Source organism: Lepidochelys kempii, chromosome 19 (assembly GCF_965140265.1).
Source record: "Lepidochelys kempii isolate rLepKem1 chromosome 19, rLepKem1.hap2, whole genome shotgun sequence".
NCBI classification, from domain to species: Eukaryota; Metazoa; Chordata; order Testudines; family Cheloniidae; genus Lepidochelys; species Lepidochelys kempii.
Genome location: NC_133274.1, coordinates 19,052,957 through 19,073,704, shown reverse-complemented (window position 1 = coordinate 19,073,704; position 20,748 = coordinate 19,052,957). Strand labels below are relative to the sequence as shown.

The following is a 20,748-nucleotide window of genomic DNA, read 5'->3' as shown; positions in this document are numbered from 1 at the left end:
ACACTTGGTGTGCCAGGATATCCTGAATGTGCGGCACTCACTGGGCTGCAATGCTCACTCCCTGGGCTAGACCTACAGGATGTGGGGGGAGACGGGAACATGGTTGTTGGGGACACTGGGGCATGGCCACTAGGTAACCCAAGGGGCTGGAAGACCACGAGTGTCGATGAAGCCCCCTCGCACTAGGTCCAGGTGTCTTTGGCCCTCCCTCCCGCCTGGAGGCACTCGCAGCAGCTCTGCGTACTGGGGCCAAGTGTCCTTGGGGGGGGGGGGGGCCCACCTGGAGGCACACCCAGCAGTTATGCTGAGAATCTGCAACATATTGTTGCAGAGTCAGACTGCCTGAAACTAAGCAAGGCCAAACAGGGGAGATATGGAAGAACAATGCTGAATAAAGCAGCTTTATGTATAGTTTAACAAATGATACAGAGAATCAGGGAACTAGCTGGGAACTGGATTGGCTGGCTATATGGATACTTGGGGCAGCTTGCTATTGGATAAGTATGCTGGGAAAAAGGATGTATAAAAGCCTGTATAACTTCCTGCTCTGGGTGCAGGATTTGAGATTTTATTCTCCCTGTACCTTTTTGCAGCGGCAAATAAACTTTTCTGCTTCTCTACCCCTTTGTGATTATTGGGTGTAGCACACCGGGTAACGAACCAACTCAAGCTGTTGTTCAGCCTCTCGGCACTGGGTGCCGGCAACATGGTTATTGCATTAAATAGGCAGAGAAATCCTTTCTGTTAGGGCAAGTGTGACGCACTAGGAGCAGGAAGCCTCTAGCAACTTGGTAACTGAATTCCTTTGTTGGCTGTCCTCTGCTATATATTCTGTACTTCAGTGCATAAAGCTGGCTTCCCTGGCACTGTGTATAATTAATACAAAGGGTTTGTTGTACATTCAGCATCAGCCTCCATTCACTGTTAATTGGGAAGATGTTGCTGGTTTGACAGCCAGGAGCCTAAAGTCCCCTCTCTCAGGCACAGCATGGGTAGCTTCATGCACACACTGACCTAGAGGGGTCACTTCTGTTAGGGGGCTTATTCCTTCACCCACTTACTTCCCTGGTCCTTCTCACATGAACAGAGAGCAACAATACCCAAAGTCCAAAGGTGCAAACAATTTGATAGTTTATTGGGGTGAACTTCCAGCAAGCATGATTCCAGTTTCCTTCCTTAGTGTCCCCCTTCCCAGCTCTGACACCACAGAGCCTTACCTGTGTCCCTGTTCCTATTCCTGCCCTTAGCCAAACAGGATTCCAATTTCCCCACCCCCATTCCCTGTTCCTATCCCCCCACATACCCACCCACTTTCTGATTGACTGCAGACTATATAGTAAAACTTGAGTTCTGCTTAGCTGTACCTTAACCAATCATTTTCCTGAAATTTAACTAACCATTCCTAACATATTGTAACATGATTATGTAATCAATTATATCCCACCACCTTAATTAGTTTACACCCAGCAAAATTAATTATACAGCAGACAGGAACAATCACGGAACCAGACCAAGATTATACAGACAAACAATAGCAAAGTGGGAACTATAATGACAAAACAACACAGAAGTGAGGATTTCACATCCCAGCTATTGATAAGTGAGTCCTTGCTGCAGTTTCCACGGTATGCATCCGATGAAGTGAGCTGTAGCTCACGAAAGCTCATGCTCAAATAAATTGGTTAGTCTCTAAGGTGCCACAAGTACTCCTTTTCTTTTTGCGAATACAGACTAACACGGCTGTTACCCTGAAACTTGCCAGACAGGATGCTACTAAACTAAGTTTCCTTTTACATCTTCGAGGCACTTCCCTTTCTCTGGAGGCGATAGGCATTATCTGGACAGGATTGTATTCCTAACAGCCCCATAGCACCTTATTTCAATGTGACTAGTTTGGAATGTGAGGATGTGACCGGTCGCTTCCCAGCTTATGGCTGCCTCTGCTGCTTAGCCAAAGGCCTTAACCTAAGCACAGGGCCTCAGACTGTCACAGTGAGAGAAGGCCCTTACAGTGGCAGACAGTGATTTTGATTCTTTCTTTTATACCTCTAGAACTAGCCAAGTGATAAGAATACACCTAAATTCTTAGAGTATAGGCCTTTACAGACAGGCCTGAATATCTATCTCCTAACAACTTCCACGAAAGAGAATGAAGAGTACTTGTGGCACTTTAGAGACTAACAAATTTTATTTGGGCATAACTCCTTGTTCCTTTTGCTGATACAGCCTAACACAGCTACCATTCTGAAACCTGTCACCATTCCAGGAGAGAGTACAATTCAGTCTCCACAATCCAATCCCAGGTTGGATGGATGGATGGACGGACAGAGAGAAGCACCTTCAAAGCCCCTGGTTGGTGCAGAAATTTGATTGTATTTCCCCAAAGTGCAAATTCCAGACGACGACTCTTGCCCCTTGCTTGAATAGTGACTCCTACCCCACTGCACTGAGGAAGGAAGGCCGGCCAGGAGGTGGCCTTGCTTGGAATGATTCCTGGATCTGATCTAAATTAGCACATGGAGGCTCTGTCTGGACATCTCCAGGCTACTAAATATAGTGTAGCAGCCACATGAGTGAATCTCCAGGTACAGCAGACAGGTTGGATTGGAACAAAGCCACAAAAAGACTTCTTTACTGAACAGGGTGGGGAGGACCAGGCTCAGAGGTTAACCACCATTGAACAGCATCACCTCAATCCAGAGCCCTCTGCACATGCCAGGGCAGGAACACTGTGCTGGCTGTCAAAGCTGATGGACCCCACAGGTAGCAACCGGTGAATTTGGAGCAAACCTCTAGCTCTCTCTTAGCAACACTCCCCTCTGTGCTGCTGGGGGTGATGCAGCCAGGGCAGTATCTTCTCACAGCAGTCAATATACGGGCTGCTTCAGTGATGCTGCTGAGTGAGCAGCCTGACTGAGCAAGAGCTTCTCTCTGCCGTTCCCTCAGCAGGTCCCAGTCTCCCAGCCTACAGACTCTCTTCCTCAACTTGCACGACTAAGAATTACCTCTTTCCCTTTTGGGGCACTCCTGCTCCCTGGCCAGGGCTCTTCTCTCGAAGACAGGCAAGTTGCTCTCAAGAGGTGCTCTATGCGCAAGGTGACCTAGTGAGGAAAACAGGGGCATGTGTTTGTGTTTTCTACTCAACTCCTGGCAGGGTGTTAGGGGCGGATTAGTTTCCTGTATGTTCTCTTCCACTGATAAGTCAGCAGAGACTCCATGGGGCCTTTCCAGAGTGTGACTGTGCCCAAACTCCAAGTGCTGCTGTAGAAAGTCTCTGAACACACCCACTGCCAAGGGCTGCTTGTTTGTAAACCTCCAATGGAATGGATCTATTTCATGGGGCATGCATGCACACCACACTGCACCCTGGGGGGACCAAAGGGAGGGGAAGGGCTGGGCACCACCACCAGGGGCTTTGATTATGCATTGGTTGCTTCAGCAGGCATTGTAGCTCACAGCATGGGGGATATATTTATACAGTAAAGTCATGTTACAAGAAACTCAGCATCTATCCCTATACAAACACATCCCGCCCTCAAAGAAATGGGTGAGCTCTTAGAGGTGGAGCTAACAGAGCTCACTGGGCCTGCTGCCCCATATACTCTATGGGGTTAACTAATGATTCTGGTTTCTCTGTGTTTATGTGGCAATAGGTTGTTGCTTGGTCAACAGTAAAGGAGAAAAGAGAGGCAGTAACCTATGTGAGAAGGGACAGTGAGGCACAATTAACCTTTGGAACTCTTTGTCAGGGGATGTTGTGAAGGCCAAGACCATAACAGGGTTCAAAGAAAGAACTAGATAAATTCATGGAGGATAGGTCCATCAATGGCTATTAGCCAGGATGGGCAGGAATGGTGTCCCTAGCCTCTGTTTGCCAGAAGCTGGGAATGAGCAACAGGGGATGGATCACTTGATTCCCTGCTCTGTTCATTCCCTCTGCGGCACCTGGCTCTGGCCACTGTTGGGAGGCAGGACACGGGGCTAGCTGGACCTTCGGCCTGACCTGATAGGGCCGTTCTTATGTTCAGTGCAAGTCAGACGGGCCAGCAGCAATTAAAGAGCAACTTCCCCACCACACAACTCCGGGAAAGAGGCTGAGATTGGAGGGGCAGGCGGCGTAGGCAGATATGAGCTTGTAGGGTGACTGGCCATTCTGTATTTTAAAGAACATGGCTTATGTGGTGCCTAATGCCCTGTGATATGACCAGTGTCCAAGAAGTAGACATTAGGAAGCACATCAGCTTTCCAGTTATAACCATGGAAATGCTCAGGCCCTGTGATACCAACACAGACTTTGTATCGCGAGTAAAACAATTTCAGGATGAGCTCTGTCCCATACTTTACAGTTGGCTCCTTCAAATCCCTGGAGAGGCAGGGTAGGGAAAGTGGTAGAATGGGTGGGGAGTAGCTGGCTGTGGAACTAGAGAAGTAAGGGAGGCTGGACCACAGAGCAAGCGGGCATAGGATGTAGGTGGGTATGAAACTGGAGTAATACTGAGAAGAGGAAGGAGCAGAGTGGGTGGGGGGCAGACAGCAGGGTGGGTGTCGGAGGTTGGAGAGTGAGAGGAGCGCTCAGAGGGGTGAGTGGGCACAGAGGAATGCGGGCTATGCAGTCAGAGGGGATATGAACTGAGAACAGATAAGTTTCAGAGTAGCGGCCCTGTTAGTCTGTATCCACAAAAAGAAAAGGAGGACTTGTGGTACCTTAGAGACTAACAAATTTATCTGAGCATGAGCTTTCGTGAGCTACAGCTCACTTCATCGGATGCATTTGATGAAGTGAGCTGTTGCTCACGAAAGCTTATGCTCAAATAAATTTTTTTAGTCTCTAAGGTGCCACAAGTCCTCCTTTCCTTTTTTGAGAACAGACAGGTGGCTTTGGGGCTTGGCAGTGACCCTACACCCTGTAATCCTAGTTCATATGTTTTGTGTTCTTAGAATAAGAAGAAAAGAAGTGGACAGAAAATTTTCTGCCTTGGAAGAGTCGGGTCAGTGACACAATGTCCACGAAGTGGGGAGATAGCACTCTTTCACCTCTGAGTGTCTCCACCCTGCCCACTAACACCTCATGCAGGGTGGACTCTGAGTTCAGATACCCCCTTTTCACCATCTTGTACAGCTTCATCTTCATTCTGGGCTTCATTGCCAATTGCTATGTGCTGTGGATTTTCTGCCAGGTTTATGCTTGGAGGAAACTAAACGAAATCAAGATATTCATGGTGAACCTGATAGTGGCTGACCTGCTGTTCCTGATCACGCTGCCCCTGTGGATTGTTTACTATCACCACCAAGGAGACTGGATTATGCCTACATTCCTGTGTAACGTCGCCGGCTACTTGTTCTTCGTTAACACCTACTGCTCCATAGCCTTCTTGACAGTCATTACATACAACCGATTCCAGGCAGTGACCAAGCCCATCACAGCCGCTCAGTTCCCCACCCGGAGAAGGGGTATCTTCCTCTCCGCAGCTATTTGGGTGGTGATAGTGAGCAGTGCTTTGTACTACCTCATTGGCGATGGCACTAATGAGGAGAAGATTAACCAAGGCACCGTCATGCGGTGTTTTGAGCGCTATGACACCTCTGGCAACACTGTGCACATCCTCGCCACCCATGTTGTCATATTTGTCATTTTTGTCTTAATTTTCCTGTTTATACTGGTGTGTAACTTGTTCATTATCAGGACACTGCTGACCAAGCCAGTACAGCTGCAGAAGAGCACCCATGTCAAGCAGAGGGCACTCAGGATGGTGTGTACTGTCCTGGCTGTATTCATCATATGCTTTGTACCTCACCATTTCATTGACCTCCCCTGGACCCTAACAGTCCTAGAGTGGTGGCAGAAAGAAAACTGTCTGTTGCGCCGGCAGATCAACGATGCCCATCAGGTTACTCTATGCCTCTTGAGCACCAACTGCATGCTGGACCCTGTCATCTACTGCTTCCTAACCAAGAAGTTCAGGAAGCACCTTTCAGAGAATCTTAAAAACATGAAAGGGAGTCGCAAGTGTTCCAGGCCAACCACTGAAACAGTGACTGAGGGCATGGTGCCCATCAATGACCTCCCCACCAACCCCATGAGAAACGAATACAGCCCTGTCTCCTACTGAGCAGGGCTGGGCCACTTGTGTCATCAGCTTCCTCTCACTAAGCCAGGCCCGAGAGGGACACATCAGTGGGCCAGATCTCTGCATTTCCATCAGGAAGAGGAAATATGAGCATTCAATCCCCATACCCACAAATGCAACCAGAGGAATAGGGACCCTGCAGGGGCTGCAAAGGAGCAACTTCTGCCACATACTGATGCTTCATGGGACACTAATCACAGCTCAGTTGGTTTTCTTTTCTGTTGACCTTGTGCCCTTCCCACTCCTCCTATCTCCTTATGTGATCTGTCAGCACTTTAACATGGGAGGGCAAGGGATTGCCATGCAGAGAGCTCACCCTTATGAATGACAGAGATTCTATGGGATCTGATCCAAGTAACCAGCCTGGGGATAAGGGGGTGGTCTGTGAAAGTTGATGGGTATTGGTGATGTGCTGGAAATCTCTGCCATAGATCTCCCAATCTCTGGGATCTGTATGTATAGATTTTTAAGGTCACCAGGGACCATTATCTAGCCTGACCTCCTGCACATCACCAGCTAGAGAATGTCACCTATTCCTGGACCCAGGCCAATAACTTCTGGTTGAGCTAGCACATATCTTTCAGAAAGAGACCAAATATAAACTGAAAGCTCCAAGTGACAGAAGGTGATTGCCAGCATAGGAGTTAAGATAGCAAATGAATGGGTTTTTAATGCTTCATTCTCATTGCTTTTATTTATTATAGATGGGGATTTTTAAGAGGGAGTGGCTATTATCCCTGCTTGTACTTGTACTGCTGGAAACAAAGAAATGTAGCTGGTTGCTTATTTGAAGACTGTTTTCTAATATTTTATCATTAAAAAACTAACAGGTTGTGGCCACACCCCAGGGCAACCTCCAAGCCACTCAACTGCTACTGTCATGTTAAGTCCAGTGCAAAAATATCAAGGGTTTTAAGCTCAGGCATTCAGTCCAGGGTGAAAGGGACCCTGCTCTAAACAGTGCTGGCTGCAGACAATATGGGCCCACAGAAAGCTGGTTATCCTGAGGGTGCTAGGCTTGATTACGGATCAGAAGACACTTAAGGCTCCTTGTCTAACCCTGAGTTGCTCAATATTAAACTTCCTTCAAGCACAGGAAGTGGAACAGGGTGGGGAACTTACTTACATGAGTTTTTGGTTCCTAAACTCTTCTAGAAAAATTTCCCAGCTAGTGATTGGAAAAACTCATCTACCATGTCAACATTCAGGTTTCAGAGGAACAGCCGTGTTAGTCTGTATTCGCAAAAAGAAAAGGAGTACTTGTGGCACCTTAGAGACTAACCAATTTATTTGAGCAAATGTTGACAAATAAACAAATGTTTATTTGTCAACATTGGAAAAGGTTATTTATACCAGTTAGCAGCAGCCTGGTGATTCCAGCCAGAGAACTGCTAGGATTGTTTGTGTGGCAAACTTCAAACCTCTCCAATCATCCGACCAACAATGGTATTATATTATGCCCATATTTCACTGAGAGGATTCCCAACTCTTCAATCCCCAGACATCACTGGTGGACCACTGAAACTTTGATATCTGTGAGTGGGCAAAAAGTTCACTTTTCCTTTCTACTGTGGACCTCACAATGGTCACCTATGCATTCAGATGCTACAGTGCAGGACATGGATAAGAACCCAATCAGAACTGCATGTGCCTTTGCCTCCTGTAGGCTAGACTACTGCAATGGTCTCTGCTGAGGGCTGCCCACAAAGACTACGCAGGGGCTTCTTCTAGTGCAGATATGGCATCCACTTGGTTATTAGAGCAAACCATGTTGATGTTAGATGTTTGCATTTATTATCAAAGGGCAAAGACAAAGATATTTGCACAGGACAGACAATGCACTCCAACTGGATTTTTTTTTTTTAAACTTAACCAAATCACTTAAAATATATCTGTTTAAAAATATTGCTGAGATTTTTCACTTCTGCTTCTGGGATGATCGTTTAAATTTTAGAGGAGGAACAGGATTATACTAATGGGAAATTGTTAAACTGCATGCAGGACAAGGATGACCTGACCTGACTTAGCAAAATGGATCCTCCAGAAGAGTCTTAAATAAATTTAAAACTTTTCCCCCTTGTGCTCAATCCTCTGATATTTTTTTCTACATTCACCAATAAATGGGGGGCTGAAAGGGGAAGTGAAGAGAAATGGGGGAGAAAAAAGTGACGTTCTCACTCAGCCCAAAGGGTAGAAATTCATAAATCAAGCCAAGCTGGATGCTTGTGGTGAATCAAGTTACATATTTTTAAGCATAACATCTGTAATGATGAACAGAATCAGGGGATGAGGACTCAGACATAAAGACCAGAATGGACAATCATGATCATCCAGTCTGATCTCCTGCACAATTGCAGGCCACAGAACCTCACCTACTCACTCTTGCAATAGATCCATAACCTCTGGCTGAGTTACTGAAGTCCTCAAACAATGATTTAAAGACAGAAAATCCACCATTTATTCTAATTTAAACCAATGCCCACGTTGCAACAGAAGGTGAGAAAACTCCAGAGGAATATTTCTATAATAATGAATAGAAGTTGGGGTAGAATTCAAAGGCAACTGATATTGAATTTAACCTTCATTTATTTCCTCTGGTGCAGAGGAAAGTACAACTAAGGTCTACAGCCCTCCAAAGCCAGGTTGCCATGTGTTCACTGGCAGCGATTTTTCTTTTTTTAAACCACAGCAAGTAGGCCAGCCGGGACGATGAAAGAGAAGAATAAAACACAATCTAACCCAGTTAAGAAAAAAGGGAAAGAAATGAGGTTTCAGTCGGAAACGAACTTCTGAAACATTGGCTTGAGCCAGTAGCCAGTAATAGGCCAATAACAAGGAGCACTTTCCAAAAGACTGGGAAAGGGAAGAGCTTTGGACTTTGCTTAGAAAGGTGGGCATGAAATATGATGGGCTTGAACAGTCAGACTGAAATGATTTAAATGGCCAAAAACCAATTATTTTCAGAAACTTTCTGTAACAGAACAAAACAGAGAGAAGAAAAGGTGGTTCCATCCATTACAATAATGAAGTGAAGGTAGTGGACAGTACAGAGGACAAATGGTTGTGGAGACCCATAAAGTGACTAACAGTCATACGAAGAATCAGTATGGTGAAGAGCATTTCAATTTTTTTTTTTTTTCAGATTAAATTTTACATTGTGATTTCTGGTAGGTGAAGTCAAGACCGAATCACCATCTTGCCTGCTGAGAGGATTGATGGTAGCTGTATTCCATGAGCATAAATATTCTCTCTCAGGGCCGACTGCCATACCCCATTCACATTGAGTAGTCCTACTGAAACCAATGGGATTATATGAGAGATAATGTACAAATCAGTGTTAAGAGTATCAGCTTGAGGGCCAGATTATAAAATACTAGGGGCCAGGACTCTCTTTTTAGTTGTCTCGTATTGCACTGAACATGTTATAATTATTAAACAAGTAGCATTCTCAATAAACCACTTTCACACTCATTCAACCTGGTTTTCATTTCTCAGCTGAGTGACAGTTTTTTACTAGAGGAATTTTGGTTTGGATGTGCTTGTCCTTTCTCCAGTTGCATTTAGCTAGGGAGGTGCTGGTTTCCCAATGCCAAGGAATTCTACATGTAGTCAAAAAGATGTGCCAGATTGGCAAAGTTTATCTTGCATTTATTCTTTGGGCTGCTTGCAAGGATATGGAGGATGGAATTAAAGAGTATGTTCATCCACACATCTTCATCACATGATCCATTACATTGTGCCCAAATTCCTGTATCGCTAGCCATTCCCAGGCAACAGGTTGAGACTTAACATCAGGGACAATTCAAGTTCCCCTCCTCTTTACTGGCAAAGAGTTTTAAAGATTAACCTGAACCAAAACTCTGGTTTTCAAGTTTGGGCCCATTTCTGTTAAAGGTGACTGTATGACCTCAGCAAAGTCAGTAACTGTGATACTCAAACTACCAGTCATTCCATGTGGGAATCCCAAAGCACTTTCCAAACAATGCGTTAAGTCTCACAGCACTCCTCTGTGTTAGGAAGTATTATTATCCTTGTTTTACAGTGGGATTTACTCACAGGAAGTTAATTGTAGGAATGGACCACACTTCTTTTAGTGTTAGGATACTGCAAGCTGCTTAGGGGAAAAACCCCAAATCAGCAATGAGTAACTAGATTGTTTCCTCCCTGATATCAAGAACAAGGGCACATTTAAAACTGATCAAAGGAAATATTTGTTCACACTGCACAATTAGCTTGTGGAACTCACTACCATGAGATATCATCTATAAAAAAGCCCATTCTGTATTCAGTGCAAGGTTTGGGTGGAGTGCAGTGAATAAGGCCAGAGACCACACACTGAATTAAGTTAAGGAAAAAGACCTAAGTAACCATTCCCTGAGCATCATCCAGTCTCGGCACAGAATGAGGCAGGGGTCCTGGAGAAAAATAAAATGTGATTATGTATTTAAAGACTATCACATGGATATGCATTGGGCAGGTGAATTAGGGTTGCCAGGGCAACAGTAATTCTGGCATTTCCTAATTTCTGAGTGCTTGATTTTGCTTCACTTTCTTTCAACAGAGTCTTTTGGTAAGCAATCGATAATTACACTGATGGCCGTAAATGTTAGTAAAAATTACTATTAGTAGTACAAAACTGGGTTTTAAAAATAAAGCAAACACTGGTTTACTAAGTATACCTCTCAACCTTCAAACCTGCCAGGGTGACACAATCATTCAAAAGGTCAGGTTTCAGAGTAGCAGCCGTGTTAGTCTGTATCCGCAAAAAGAAAAGGAGGACTTGTGGCACCTTAGAGACTAACCCATTTATTTGAGCAGAAGCTTTCCTGAGCTGCAGCTCACTGCATGGGATGCATGCAGTGGAAGATAAGGTGTGACTAAAGACCAAAATGTGGAACACCTGTGTTGTTACGTGTAGTACCAGGACCCACCACATGGACAAAATCCAGCCAGGCTGCTGTGGTGATGTGGTGAGAAAAACCTTTTTGCTTTAAGTTCACTCAGCTTGTTAGTTTAGATATTTTTTACCTTTTATTTCTTTGTAACCAATTCTGACTTTTATGCCTCATTACTTCTAATCACTTAAAAGCGATCTTTCTGTAATTAGTAAACTCCTTTTATTTTTTTTAATCTAAACCAGGGTGTGTTTGGATTGAAGCGTCTGGAACCTCTGTTTAAGATCACAGGGTTTGTGCATATGATTTTTTATAACGAAGTGACAGACTTTCTATGAGCTTGCACTGCACAGAAGGCAAGAGCTGGGCAGGGCATATCTGGAACTGGAAATTTGCTGGTGTCACTGCAATATAATTCAGGAGTGGATGGCTAAAAGCACTCATAATTCAGCTGGGAGTGATTTTGCATACTAGAGGCTGTGTGTATACAGACTAGGAGTGGTTCTCACAGCGAAGCACTGTAAAAGGCACCCCAGTTGGAGAGTTGAGGAGACACAGCTGTCCAACAGTCCAGCTTATACCCTGGGGAATGTCATAACTACTGGTAATTGGAGCTGAATTATTTGTACTCCCCAAAGGACTGAACTTCTGCTACACCACAAAACCCGATGTGACCCAGTGTGCCTGGGGCAACCCTTACTAGAAATGCCAAAGTCAGGGCAGGCTGCAAAAGGAAGAGCAGATACCCACCAGTCTTGTGAGTAACACTGAAGTTAAACTCCCCAACCAGTCACAAACTGTGCTTCTGATCCCTACACTGGTTATCAAGAAGCAACAGAAAAGGAATCACACAGCCCCCTTAGTGCATTCCAGTTCTCTGGCTCCCAGTCAGCATCTAGGTCCAGTACAGTGAGAAGTTATTTTAAAACTCTGCTCGCTATACAAAATGTTCTTCTGACCCCAAAGCCCCACATTGCCAGGTCAGTATTAGGTTGGATCTTACCCAAAATACCACATTGCCAGCGAATCCTTTAGCATCTAAAATGAAAGGTTTATTATAAAGCAAAAAGAAAGAACAAGAAGACCGTTGTTAAATGGTAAAGTGGTCACATACATACAAAGATTCAAAGTCCAAGTATCAGGTTTTTAGCGGTAATGGTCAGTTTGCTGGCTTGAAAGTCCCTCTGAAATATATCCACAGCTTGGATGGGTCATTCAGTCCTTTGTTCAGAGCTTCAGCTTGTAGCAAAGTTCCTTCATGGGTAAGAAGCAGGAATAAAGAGAAAATGGAGATGATGCAGCTGCACTTCATAGTCCTTTTGACATGTGGCTGGTACTTCCTTTGTTCCAAACACAAACTCATAGGACATGGCATTGAAAGGCCTTAGGGATGCCTTGCTAAGTCATAAGATGTAGTCGCTGGCCCTTTCAATCAGTTCATTGTACAGTTGATGTCCCTTAATGGGCCATCAGGCAGGCTTAGTGCTGATGCCATTTTGTCAGGAGGTGTCAGCCAGAAACACAGCACAAGTTCAGCAATATATCTGTAATATAAACGTGATACAAACATATAAACAAGATTATCATACTCTTCAAATCATAACATTTTCAGATACCTATACCTTACATTGCAAGGAATCTGACCAGATATGCTATTTTACCAATATTGGTATCAACACTCTTGTAAAGTGACCCGCATATTCCATACAGCATCATACCTGATACCACACTAATGTGGAGAATTAGAAGAATTCTTCCACAAACTCCGCCTCAAAGAATTCTTGCACAAGAATGATAACACCACCCACAGTTACCACGTCCTCATATACGGTCATAAGAAAAAATAATCATCTGACTGGACAGCCACAATGGTTGAAACCACAATCTTAATAATTACATTGATTGTCTCAGGAAAAAATTGAGGAAAGCGATCAAGAACAGTCAGCATGGATTCACCAAGGGAAGGTCATGCCAGACTAATCTAATCGCCTTCTGTGATGAGATTACTGGTTCTGTGGATGAAGGGAAAGCAGTGGACGTGTTGATTCTTGACTCTAGCAAAGCTTTCGACACGGTCTCCCACAGTATTCTTGTCAGCAAGTTAAAGAAGTATGGGCTGGATGAATGCACTATAAGGTGGGGAGAAAGTTGGCTAGATTGTCGGGCTCAATGGGTAGTGATCAATGGCTCCATGTCTAGATGGCAGCTGGTCCCAAGTGGAGTGCCCCAAGGTCAGTCCTGGGGCCGGTTTTGGTCAATATCTTCATAAATGATCTGGAGGATGGTGTGGATTGCACTCTCCACAAATTTGTGGATGATACTAAACTAGGAGGAGTGGTAGATACGGTGGCAGGTAGGGATAGGATACGGAGGGACCTAGACAAATTGGACGATTGGGCCAAAAGAAATCTGATGAGGTTCAACAAGGACAAGTGCAGAGTCCTGCACTTAGGATGGAAGAATCCAATGCACCGCTACAGACTAGGGACCGAATGGCTAGGCAGCAGTTCTGCGGAAAAGGACCTAGGGGTTACAGAGGACGAGAAGCTGGATATGAGTCAACAGTATGCCCTTGTTGACAAGAAGGCCAATGGCATTTTGGGATGTATAAGTAGGGGCATAGCCAGCAGATCGAGGGACGTGATCATTCCCCTCTATTCGACATTGGTGAGGCCTCATCTGGAGTACTGTGTCCAGCTTTGGCCCCCACTCTACAAGAAGGATGTGGAAAAATTGGAGAGAGTCCAGCGAAGGGCAACAAAAATGATTAGGGGTCTGGAACACATGATTTATGAGGAGAGGCTGAGGGAACTGGGATTGTTTAGTCTGCAGAAGAGGAGAATGAGGGGGGATTTGATAGCTGCTTTCAACTACCTGAGAGATGGTTCCAAAGAGGATGGTTCTAGACTATTCTCAGTGGTAGAAGATGACAGGACAAGGAGTAATGGTCTCAAGTTGCAGTGGGGGAGGTTTAGGTTGGATATTAGGAAAAACTTTTTCACTAGGAGGGTGGTGAAACACTGGAATGCGTTACCTAGAGAGGTGGTAGAATCTCCTTTCTTAGAAGTTTTTAAGGTCAGGCTTGACAAAGCCCTGGCTGGGATGATTTAATTGGGGATTGGTCCTGCTTCGAGCAGGGGGTTGGACTAGATGACCTCCTGAGGTCCCTTCCAACCCTGATATTCTATGATTCTATTACTGCGAAATCCTTATCACATCACATCAGCACAATCTCTTCACCGCTGAAAGGACAGCAATACAGTCCCTGAAGTGCAAACACCAAATAGTGATTAAATCAGTAGACAAAGGGGGTGCCATTGTAGTCCTCAACCGTGACGACTACGTTAACAAAGCCAACTGACAACTCTCTGACACCACCTACTATAAAGAATTCAAAGAAGACCCCATATCACAATTTACCAAGGAATGTACCGGTATTATCCAATCCTTCTCCAAATAACTCCAAGGCCTGGTCTACACTACGAGTTTATGTTGGATTTAGCAGCAGGTAATAATTCGTAGTTAATTATTACGATTAATACGATTCGTAGTTAAATCGAATTAACCCTGCACCCGTCCACAAAACGAAGCCATTTTTTTCGATATAAAGGGCTCTTAAAACAGATTTCTGTACTCCTCCCCAATGAGGGGATTAGCCCTGAAATTGACATCGCGATTTTGAATTAGGGTTAGTGTAGACACAATTCAAAGGTATTGGCCTCTGGGAGCTATCCCACAGTGCACCATTGTTACCACTCTGGACAGCACTCTGAACTCAGATTCACTGGCCACGTGTACAGGAAAAGCCCCGGGAACTTTTGAATCTCATTTCCTGTTTGGACAGGCGAGCTCATCAGCACAGGTGACCATGCAGTCCCAGAATCAAAAAACAGCTCCAGCATGGACCGAATGGGCGGTACTGGATCTGATCACTGTATGGGGAGAGGAATCCATACTATCAGAACTACGTTCCAAAAGACGAAATGCCAAAACATTTCAAAAAATCTCCAAGGCCATGAGGGACAGAGGCTATAGCAGGGACACAACACAGTGCTGTGTGAAATTTAAGCTCAGAAAAGAGTACCAGAAAACCAAAGACTCAAACGGACGCTCCGGGACAGAGCCCCAGACATGCTGCTTCTACGCTGAGCTGCATGCAATTCTAGGGGGGGCCGCCACCACTACCCCACTCCTGTCCATGGACTCCGAGGATGGGATACTCTCCGCCATGCCTGAGGATTTTGCGGATGGGGAAGATGAGGAGGAGGAGCATGACGAGCTTGAGGAGAGCACACAACACACCATTCTCCCTGACAGCCAGGATCTTTTTATCACCCTGACTGAAATACCCTCCCAACCCAATGAAGCCGGAGAAGGGACCTCTGGTGAGTGTACCTTTTAAAATATATGTTATAAAAGCAAGCGTTTTTTAATGATTAAGTAGCCCCGAGGACTTGTGATGCATTCGTGGCCAGTACAGCTACTGGAAAATTCGGTTAACATATCTGGGGATGGAGCTGAAATCCTCCAGGGACATCTCCATGAAGCTCTCCTGGAGGTACTCTAAAAGCCTTTGCAGAAGGTTTCTGGGGAGAGCAACCTTATTCCGTCCTCCATGGTAGGACACTTTACCACACCATGCTAGTAGCAAGTAATCTGCTATCATTGCATGACAAAGCCTGACAGCGTATGGTCTCGGTGTTTGCTGGCATTCAAGCAACATCCGTTCTTTATCTCTCTGTGTTATCCTCAGGAGAGTGATATGGTTCATGGCAACCTGGTTGAAATAGGGGAATTTAATTAAGGGGACATTCAGAGGTGGCCATTCCTACTGGGCTGTTTGCCTGTGGCTGAAAAGAAATCCTCCCCGCAGTTAGCCACGCAGTGGCGGGGTGGGAGCATCGGCGCTGAGCTGTTTGCGTTTGGCTAGCAGGGATCTTCCCTGATACCAGCCACGCGGTGGGGGGAGGGGTAAAGCGATCATCTCAGAGAAATGGAGGGTGGGGGTGTTAGTTTGTTTTCTGCTGCTGCACGTTAAACTTTTGAAAGTTTTGTTCAGAGTTACAAAAATGTCCGTTCATCCCATTCACAAGTTGTTTGTAACTCTGAGCTTCTACTGTAGAAGTTGGTTCAATAAAAGATATTATCTCATCCACGGTGTCTCTCTAAAACCATAACTGACAGACTATGTTTAACCATTTTAAAGGCTGTGTTCTCATTGTGTGAATATCATTAAAAAAACAAAAAACAAAAAAATTCCAAATAATCTCCTAGGCAATCATAGAATCATAGAACTGGAAGGGACCTCGAAGGGTCATCTAGTCCAGTCCCCTGCACTCAAGGCAGGACTAAGTATTATCTAGACCATCCTGACAGGAGTTTGTCCAACCTGCTCTTAAAAATCCCCAATGATGAAGATTCCACAACCTCCCTAGGCAATTTATTCCAGTGCTTAAACACCCTGACAGTTAGAATGTTTTTCCTAAAGTCCAAACTAAACCGCCCTTACTGCAATTTAAGCCCATTGCTTCTTGTCCTATCCGCAGAGGTTAAGAAGAACAATTTTTCTCCCTCCTCCTTGTAACAACCTTTTATGTACTTGAAAACTGTTATCATGTCCCCTCTCAGTCATCTCTTCTCCAGACTAAACAAACCCAATTTTTCAATCTTCCCTCATAGGTCATGTTTTCCAGACCTTTAATCATTTTTGTTGCTCTTCTCTGGACTTTCTCCAATTTGTCCACATCTTTCCTGAAATGTGGTGCCCAGAACTGGACACAATACTCCAGGTGAGATCCAATCAGTGCGGAGTAGAGCGGAAGAATTACGTCTCGTGTCTTGCTTACAATACTCCTGCTAATACATCCCAGAATGATGTTTGCTTTTTTTGCAACAGCATTACACTGTTGACTCATATTTAGATTGTGATCCACTATGACCCCCAGATCCCTTTCCGCAGTACTCCTTCCTAGGTAGACATTTCCCATTTTGTATGTATGCAAGTGATTGTTCCCTCCTAAGTGGAGTACTTTGTATTTGTCCTTACTGAACTTCATCCTATTTACTTCAGCCCATTTCTCCAGTTTGTCCAGATCATTTTTAATTTTAATCCTATCCTCCAAAGCACTTGCAACCCCTCCCAGCTTGGTAATGTCCACAAACTTTATAAGTTTGCCATTTATCTAAATCATTTATGAAGATATTGAACAGAACTGGACCCCGAACCGATCCCTGCAGGACCCCACTCGTTATTCCCTTCCCGTATGACTGTGAACCACTGATAACTACTCTCTGGGAATGATTTTGCAACCAGTTATGCATCCACCTTATAGCAGCTCCATCTAGGTTGTATTTCCCTAGTTTGTTTATAAGAAGGTCATGTGAAACAGTATCAAAAGCCTTAGTAAAGTCAAGATATACTACATTTTCCACTTCCCCCCATCCACAAGGCTTGTTACCCCCTGTCAAAGAAAGCTATCCGGTTGGTTTGACACAATTTGTTCTTGACAAATCCATGCTGACTGTTACTTATCACCTTATTATCTTCTAGGTGTCTGCAAATAGATTGCTTATTTATTTGCTCCATTATCTTTCTGGGTACAGAAGTTAAACTGACTGTCTGTAATTCCCCGGGTTGTCCTTATTTCCCTTTTCATAAAGACCCCTCCACCCAGCAACTTCAGATTCCTAGCACAGATCTGAAGTATTTGAGCCATAGGAACATTACTACCTTTTCTGTGGACCGGACTCTAGAGGAGAGGTTCCCAAACTTTTCTTATTGCGTACTCCCTTTGAGATCTACCAGCTCCCCATGTACCCCCTTCCACATTCAGCTGCCTGCCTCATCACTGAGACTTTGTGTGTTCTTCTTAACACTACCTGTCTTTAGCCATCTGTCCATATTTCACTGTTACGTACAGATATAGTTATAGTGCAATGTACACAACTGAGAAAAAAAAACCCTGTTTCTGAGCTCAGTTAGACTGGACAGTTGCTGGACAATTGAATCCGTGCTGTACAGTGACTGGAGGCAATGGCTCTGTACCTCAGCATCTCTATAATCTCATTGGTAAAGCTTGAAGTAAATTAGCTACCATATTTATATAACAAATTCCCATGGAGTTTTAAAGTTTCATCTGTGTAGTTTATTATGAAAATACAATAAATAAAATTAATAAATAAAATCCACCATTACACAATTTCTCCCACATAGCCCCCAGATATGTCTCACATACTCCCAGGAGTACACGTACCACCATTTGGGAACCCCTGCCGTAGAGGGAGTCTTGACACATACAGAGAGTAATTCACAGACCTATTTGCTAGGCAGAATATTGGCAGTTAGAACTGCAGTTCTATCCCTGGCTCTGGGAAGGAAGTGTGATCTAGTCGCTAGCAATAGGATAAAGAAAACACATAGGTTTGGCACATTTAGTCTGACAGGCAGTGTAGATCAGCAGATAAAGATAGGGTCTATCATGTTAGAAACCTATTCCTAGAGTTCTATTCCCAACTGCAACCTCTCTGGCGATTTGTAAAATGGGGTGGCTACCACTTGACTACCTTCTAGGATTGAAGTCTTGGTCTGTCATCTGGGCTATGAAGTGCACAGAAATACAAACAGCAGTCTGTAAAGTTCCCAACTCAGTGCACCTTCCCTTAAGATCTGTGGATACTTTCACTCAGTAGAACAGGCAACCTGAATAGTCTTAAAAAGTTGAACAGTCTGCAAAATCTAGTATGCTTTAGAGACTTGCAACTTGGTTATATAGTCAAGTCAAAGGGAATGTACAGGTATTAAAAAATTTGAAGGGTTCCTAAATGCAATATAAACACAGTGAATATTGTAATGTGAAATTTAAAAAAAGCCTGACAAGTATTAAGGCTATCAAGTATGTTCTCTAATTTCTAACAAAGTCCACTTGAATGCCACACATCATGAAAATAAAATACTCTACTCTTCTATGGTGCCTTCCATCCATGGTTCTCAAAGTGTTTTATAAACAGGCCTCACAACACTTCTGAGATATGTTTTGCTTTTTTGAAGCAGAGAAAATTATTTAGAAAGTTTAATTATATGCAGAACTTTTTTGGATGATAATCAAAAGCTGAAAATATAGCAATGCATTCAGGAGCAATATGAAAAATAAATGGAGAATTTCTCATCTTCATTTAATTTCCTCCTTCCCCTCCTCTGGACTTTCTTATATGCTGCTCATTACACCTGTAATTAGTTTCCAAACCTAACTGCCATGCCATCTCTCTCCCCTTCCTTCACATCCCTCCTAACATTCACTTTGGCTTGAGAGTACAAGTTTAAAAAAAAAAGAAAAAAAAAAGGTAAAATAGCAGAGTACCTGTATGATCTTATTACTGCAACCATTGTCCTACCTATTTTCCCTTCTCTCCCTCTGCCACCCCCTTTTTAATTAGAGACAAGGTGGGTGATCTTTTATTGGACCAACTTCTGTTGGTGGGAAGAAGCTTTCAAGCTACACACAGCTCTTCCTCAGGTCAGTGCAGCTCTGTGTTGTTTGAAGGCCTGTCCCTTCCACCAACAGAAGCTGGTCCAATAAAATATATTTCCTCTCTCACCTTGTTTCTCTTACCCTGGGACCAACATAGCAACAACAGCACTGCAAACTCCTTTTTATTACTCTAGTTCAGGGATTCTCAAACTCTACCCCTTCACCTGACCCCTTTCTGACAAAACGGGGGTGGTGCTGGTGGGGGTGGCGGCGGCAGCAAAGCCCAAGCTCCACTGCTCTGGGCGGGGGAACCAAAGCCAAAGGGCTTTCAGCCCCCGGCAGGGGGCCTGTGACCTGAGCCCTGCCACTAAGGGATGAAGTCCTTAGGTTTCGGACCCGTCTGGTGAGACTCAGGCCTCAGCTTTGGCCTCATACAATGGGGCACAGTCTTCAGCTCCAGACGGTGAGGCTTGGTCTTGGGCTTCGGCTGCTGACCCCAGAAAGTCGAACACCAGCCCTTGGCGATCCCATTGCACGATCAGGATCTCACCCTGTAAACTCCCGCAGGCATGGGTCACACCTTCACTTGTTCCTGTGTCATGCCTAGCTTGGGTGCTCAGCTACCAGTAGAGTAAGCGAACCTTCGCGTCAGGCAGCCGCGGTGCTCGCCACCTTGGCAATCGCAAGCCTCCTCCACGCGTCCTGGCTGTTTCACTGCACTTCAGGACACGCCAGAGCAGGGGTGGGCAGACTACAGCCCGCGGGCCGCATTCGGCCCGCCAGCTATTTCACCCCTGCCTCAGTCTCCTGCTGCGGAGCAGGGTCTGGGCCTTGCCCGGCTCTGGCATTGCGCCTGGGGAACAGGGCCGGGGCCGCTCCAAGCGCTCCTGGGAGCAGCAACGTGGTCCCCGTCCGGCTCCTACGTGGAGGGACAACCAGGGGGCTCCGCGCTGCACACTGCCCCCACCACAAGCGGCGCCCCATTGGCCGGCACCCGCAGCCAATGGGAGCTCCAGGGGCAGTGCCTGGGGCCCCTTCTCCGGCTCGCTGTAAGGGACATGCCGCGGCTCCCGGCAGCCACCTGAGGTAAGCGCCGCCTGGGGCCTGCACCCCGGAGCCGCGGCCCAGGCCCCAGCCCAGAGCGACCCCCCGCGGCACGGTCTGTCCCAGGCGGGGCCCCCGGCCGGGCCCTGGCAGCGAGAGCCGGGGCCGAGCAGCTCCCGGGTGACCCCTCGTGGCCGGGCGGCACCTGCGGCG

The 20,748-nt window shown here is 45.3% G+C and overlaps 1 protein-coding gene across 2 annotated transcripts in view; it reads left to right on the top strand.

Moving 5' to 3' along the window:
* The window catches only part of PTAFR (platelet activating factor receptor), a 34,129-nt gene extending 24,539 nt beyond the window's left edge, over positions 1-9,590 (top strand). For both annotated transcript variants that reach the window (XM_073317787.1, XM_073317786.1), the window contains exon 2: positions 4,939-9,590. In XM_073317787.1, coding sequence (XP_073173888.1) covers positions 5,001-6,110 — 1,110 coding nt within the window. In that variant the 5' untranslated portion in view covers positions 4,939-5,000 and the 3' untranslated portion in view covers positions 6,111-9,590. The remainder of the gene's footprint in view (positions 1-4,938) is intronic.
* Positions 9,591-20,748: the final 11,158 nt, after the last annotated feature.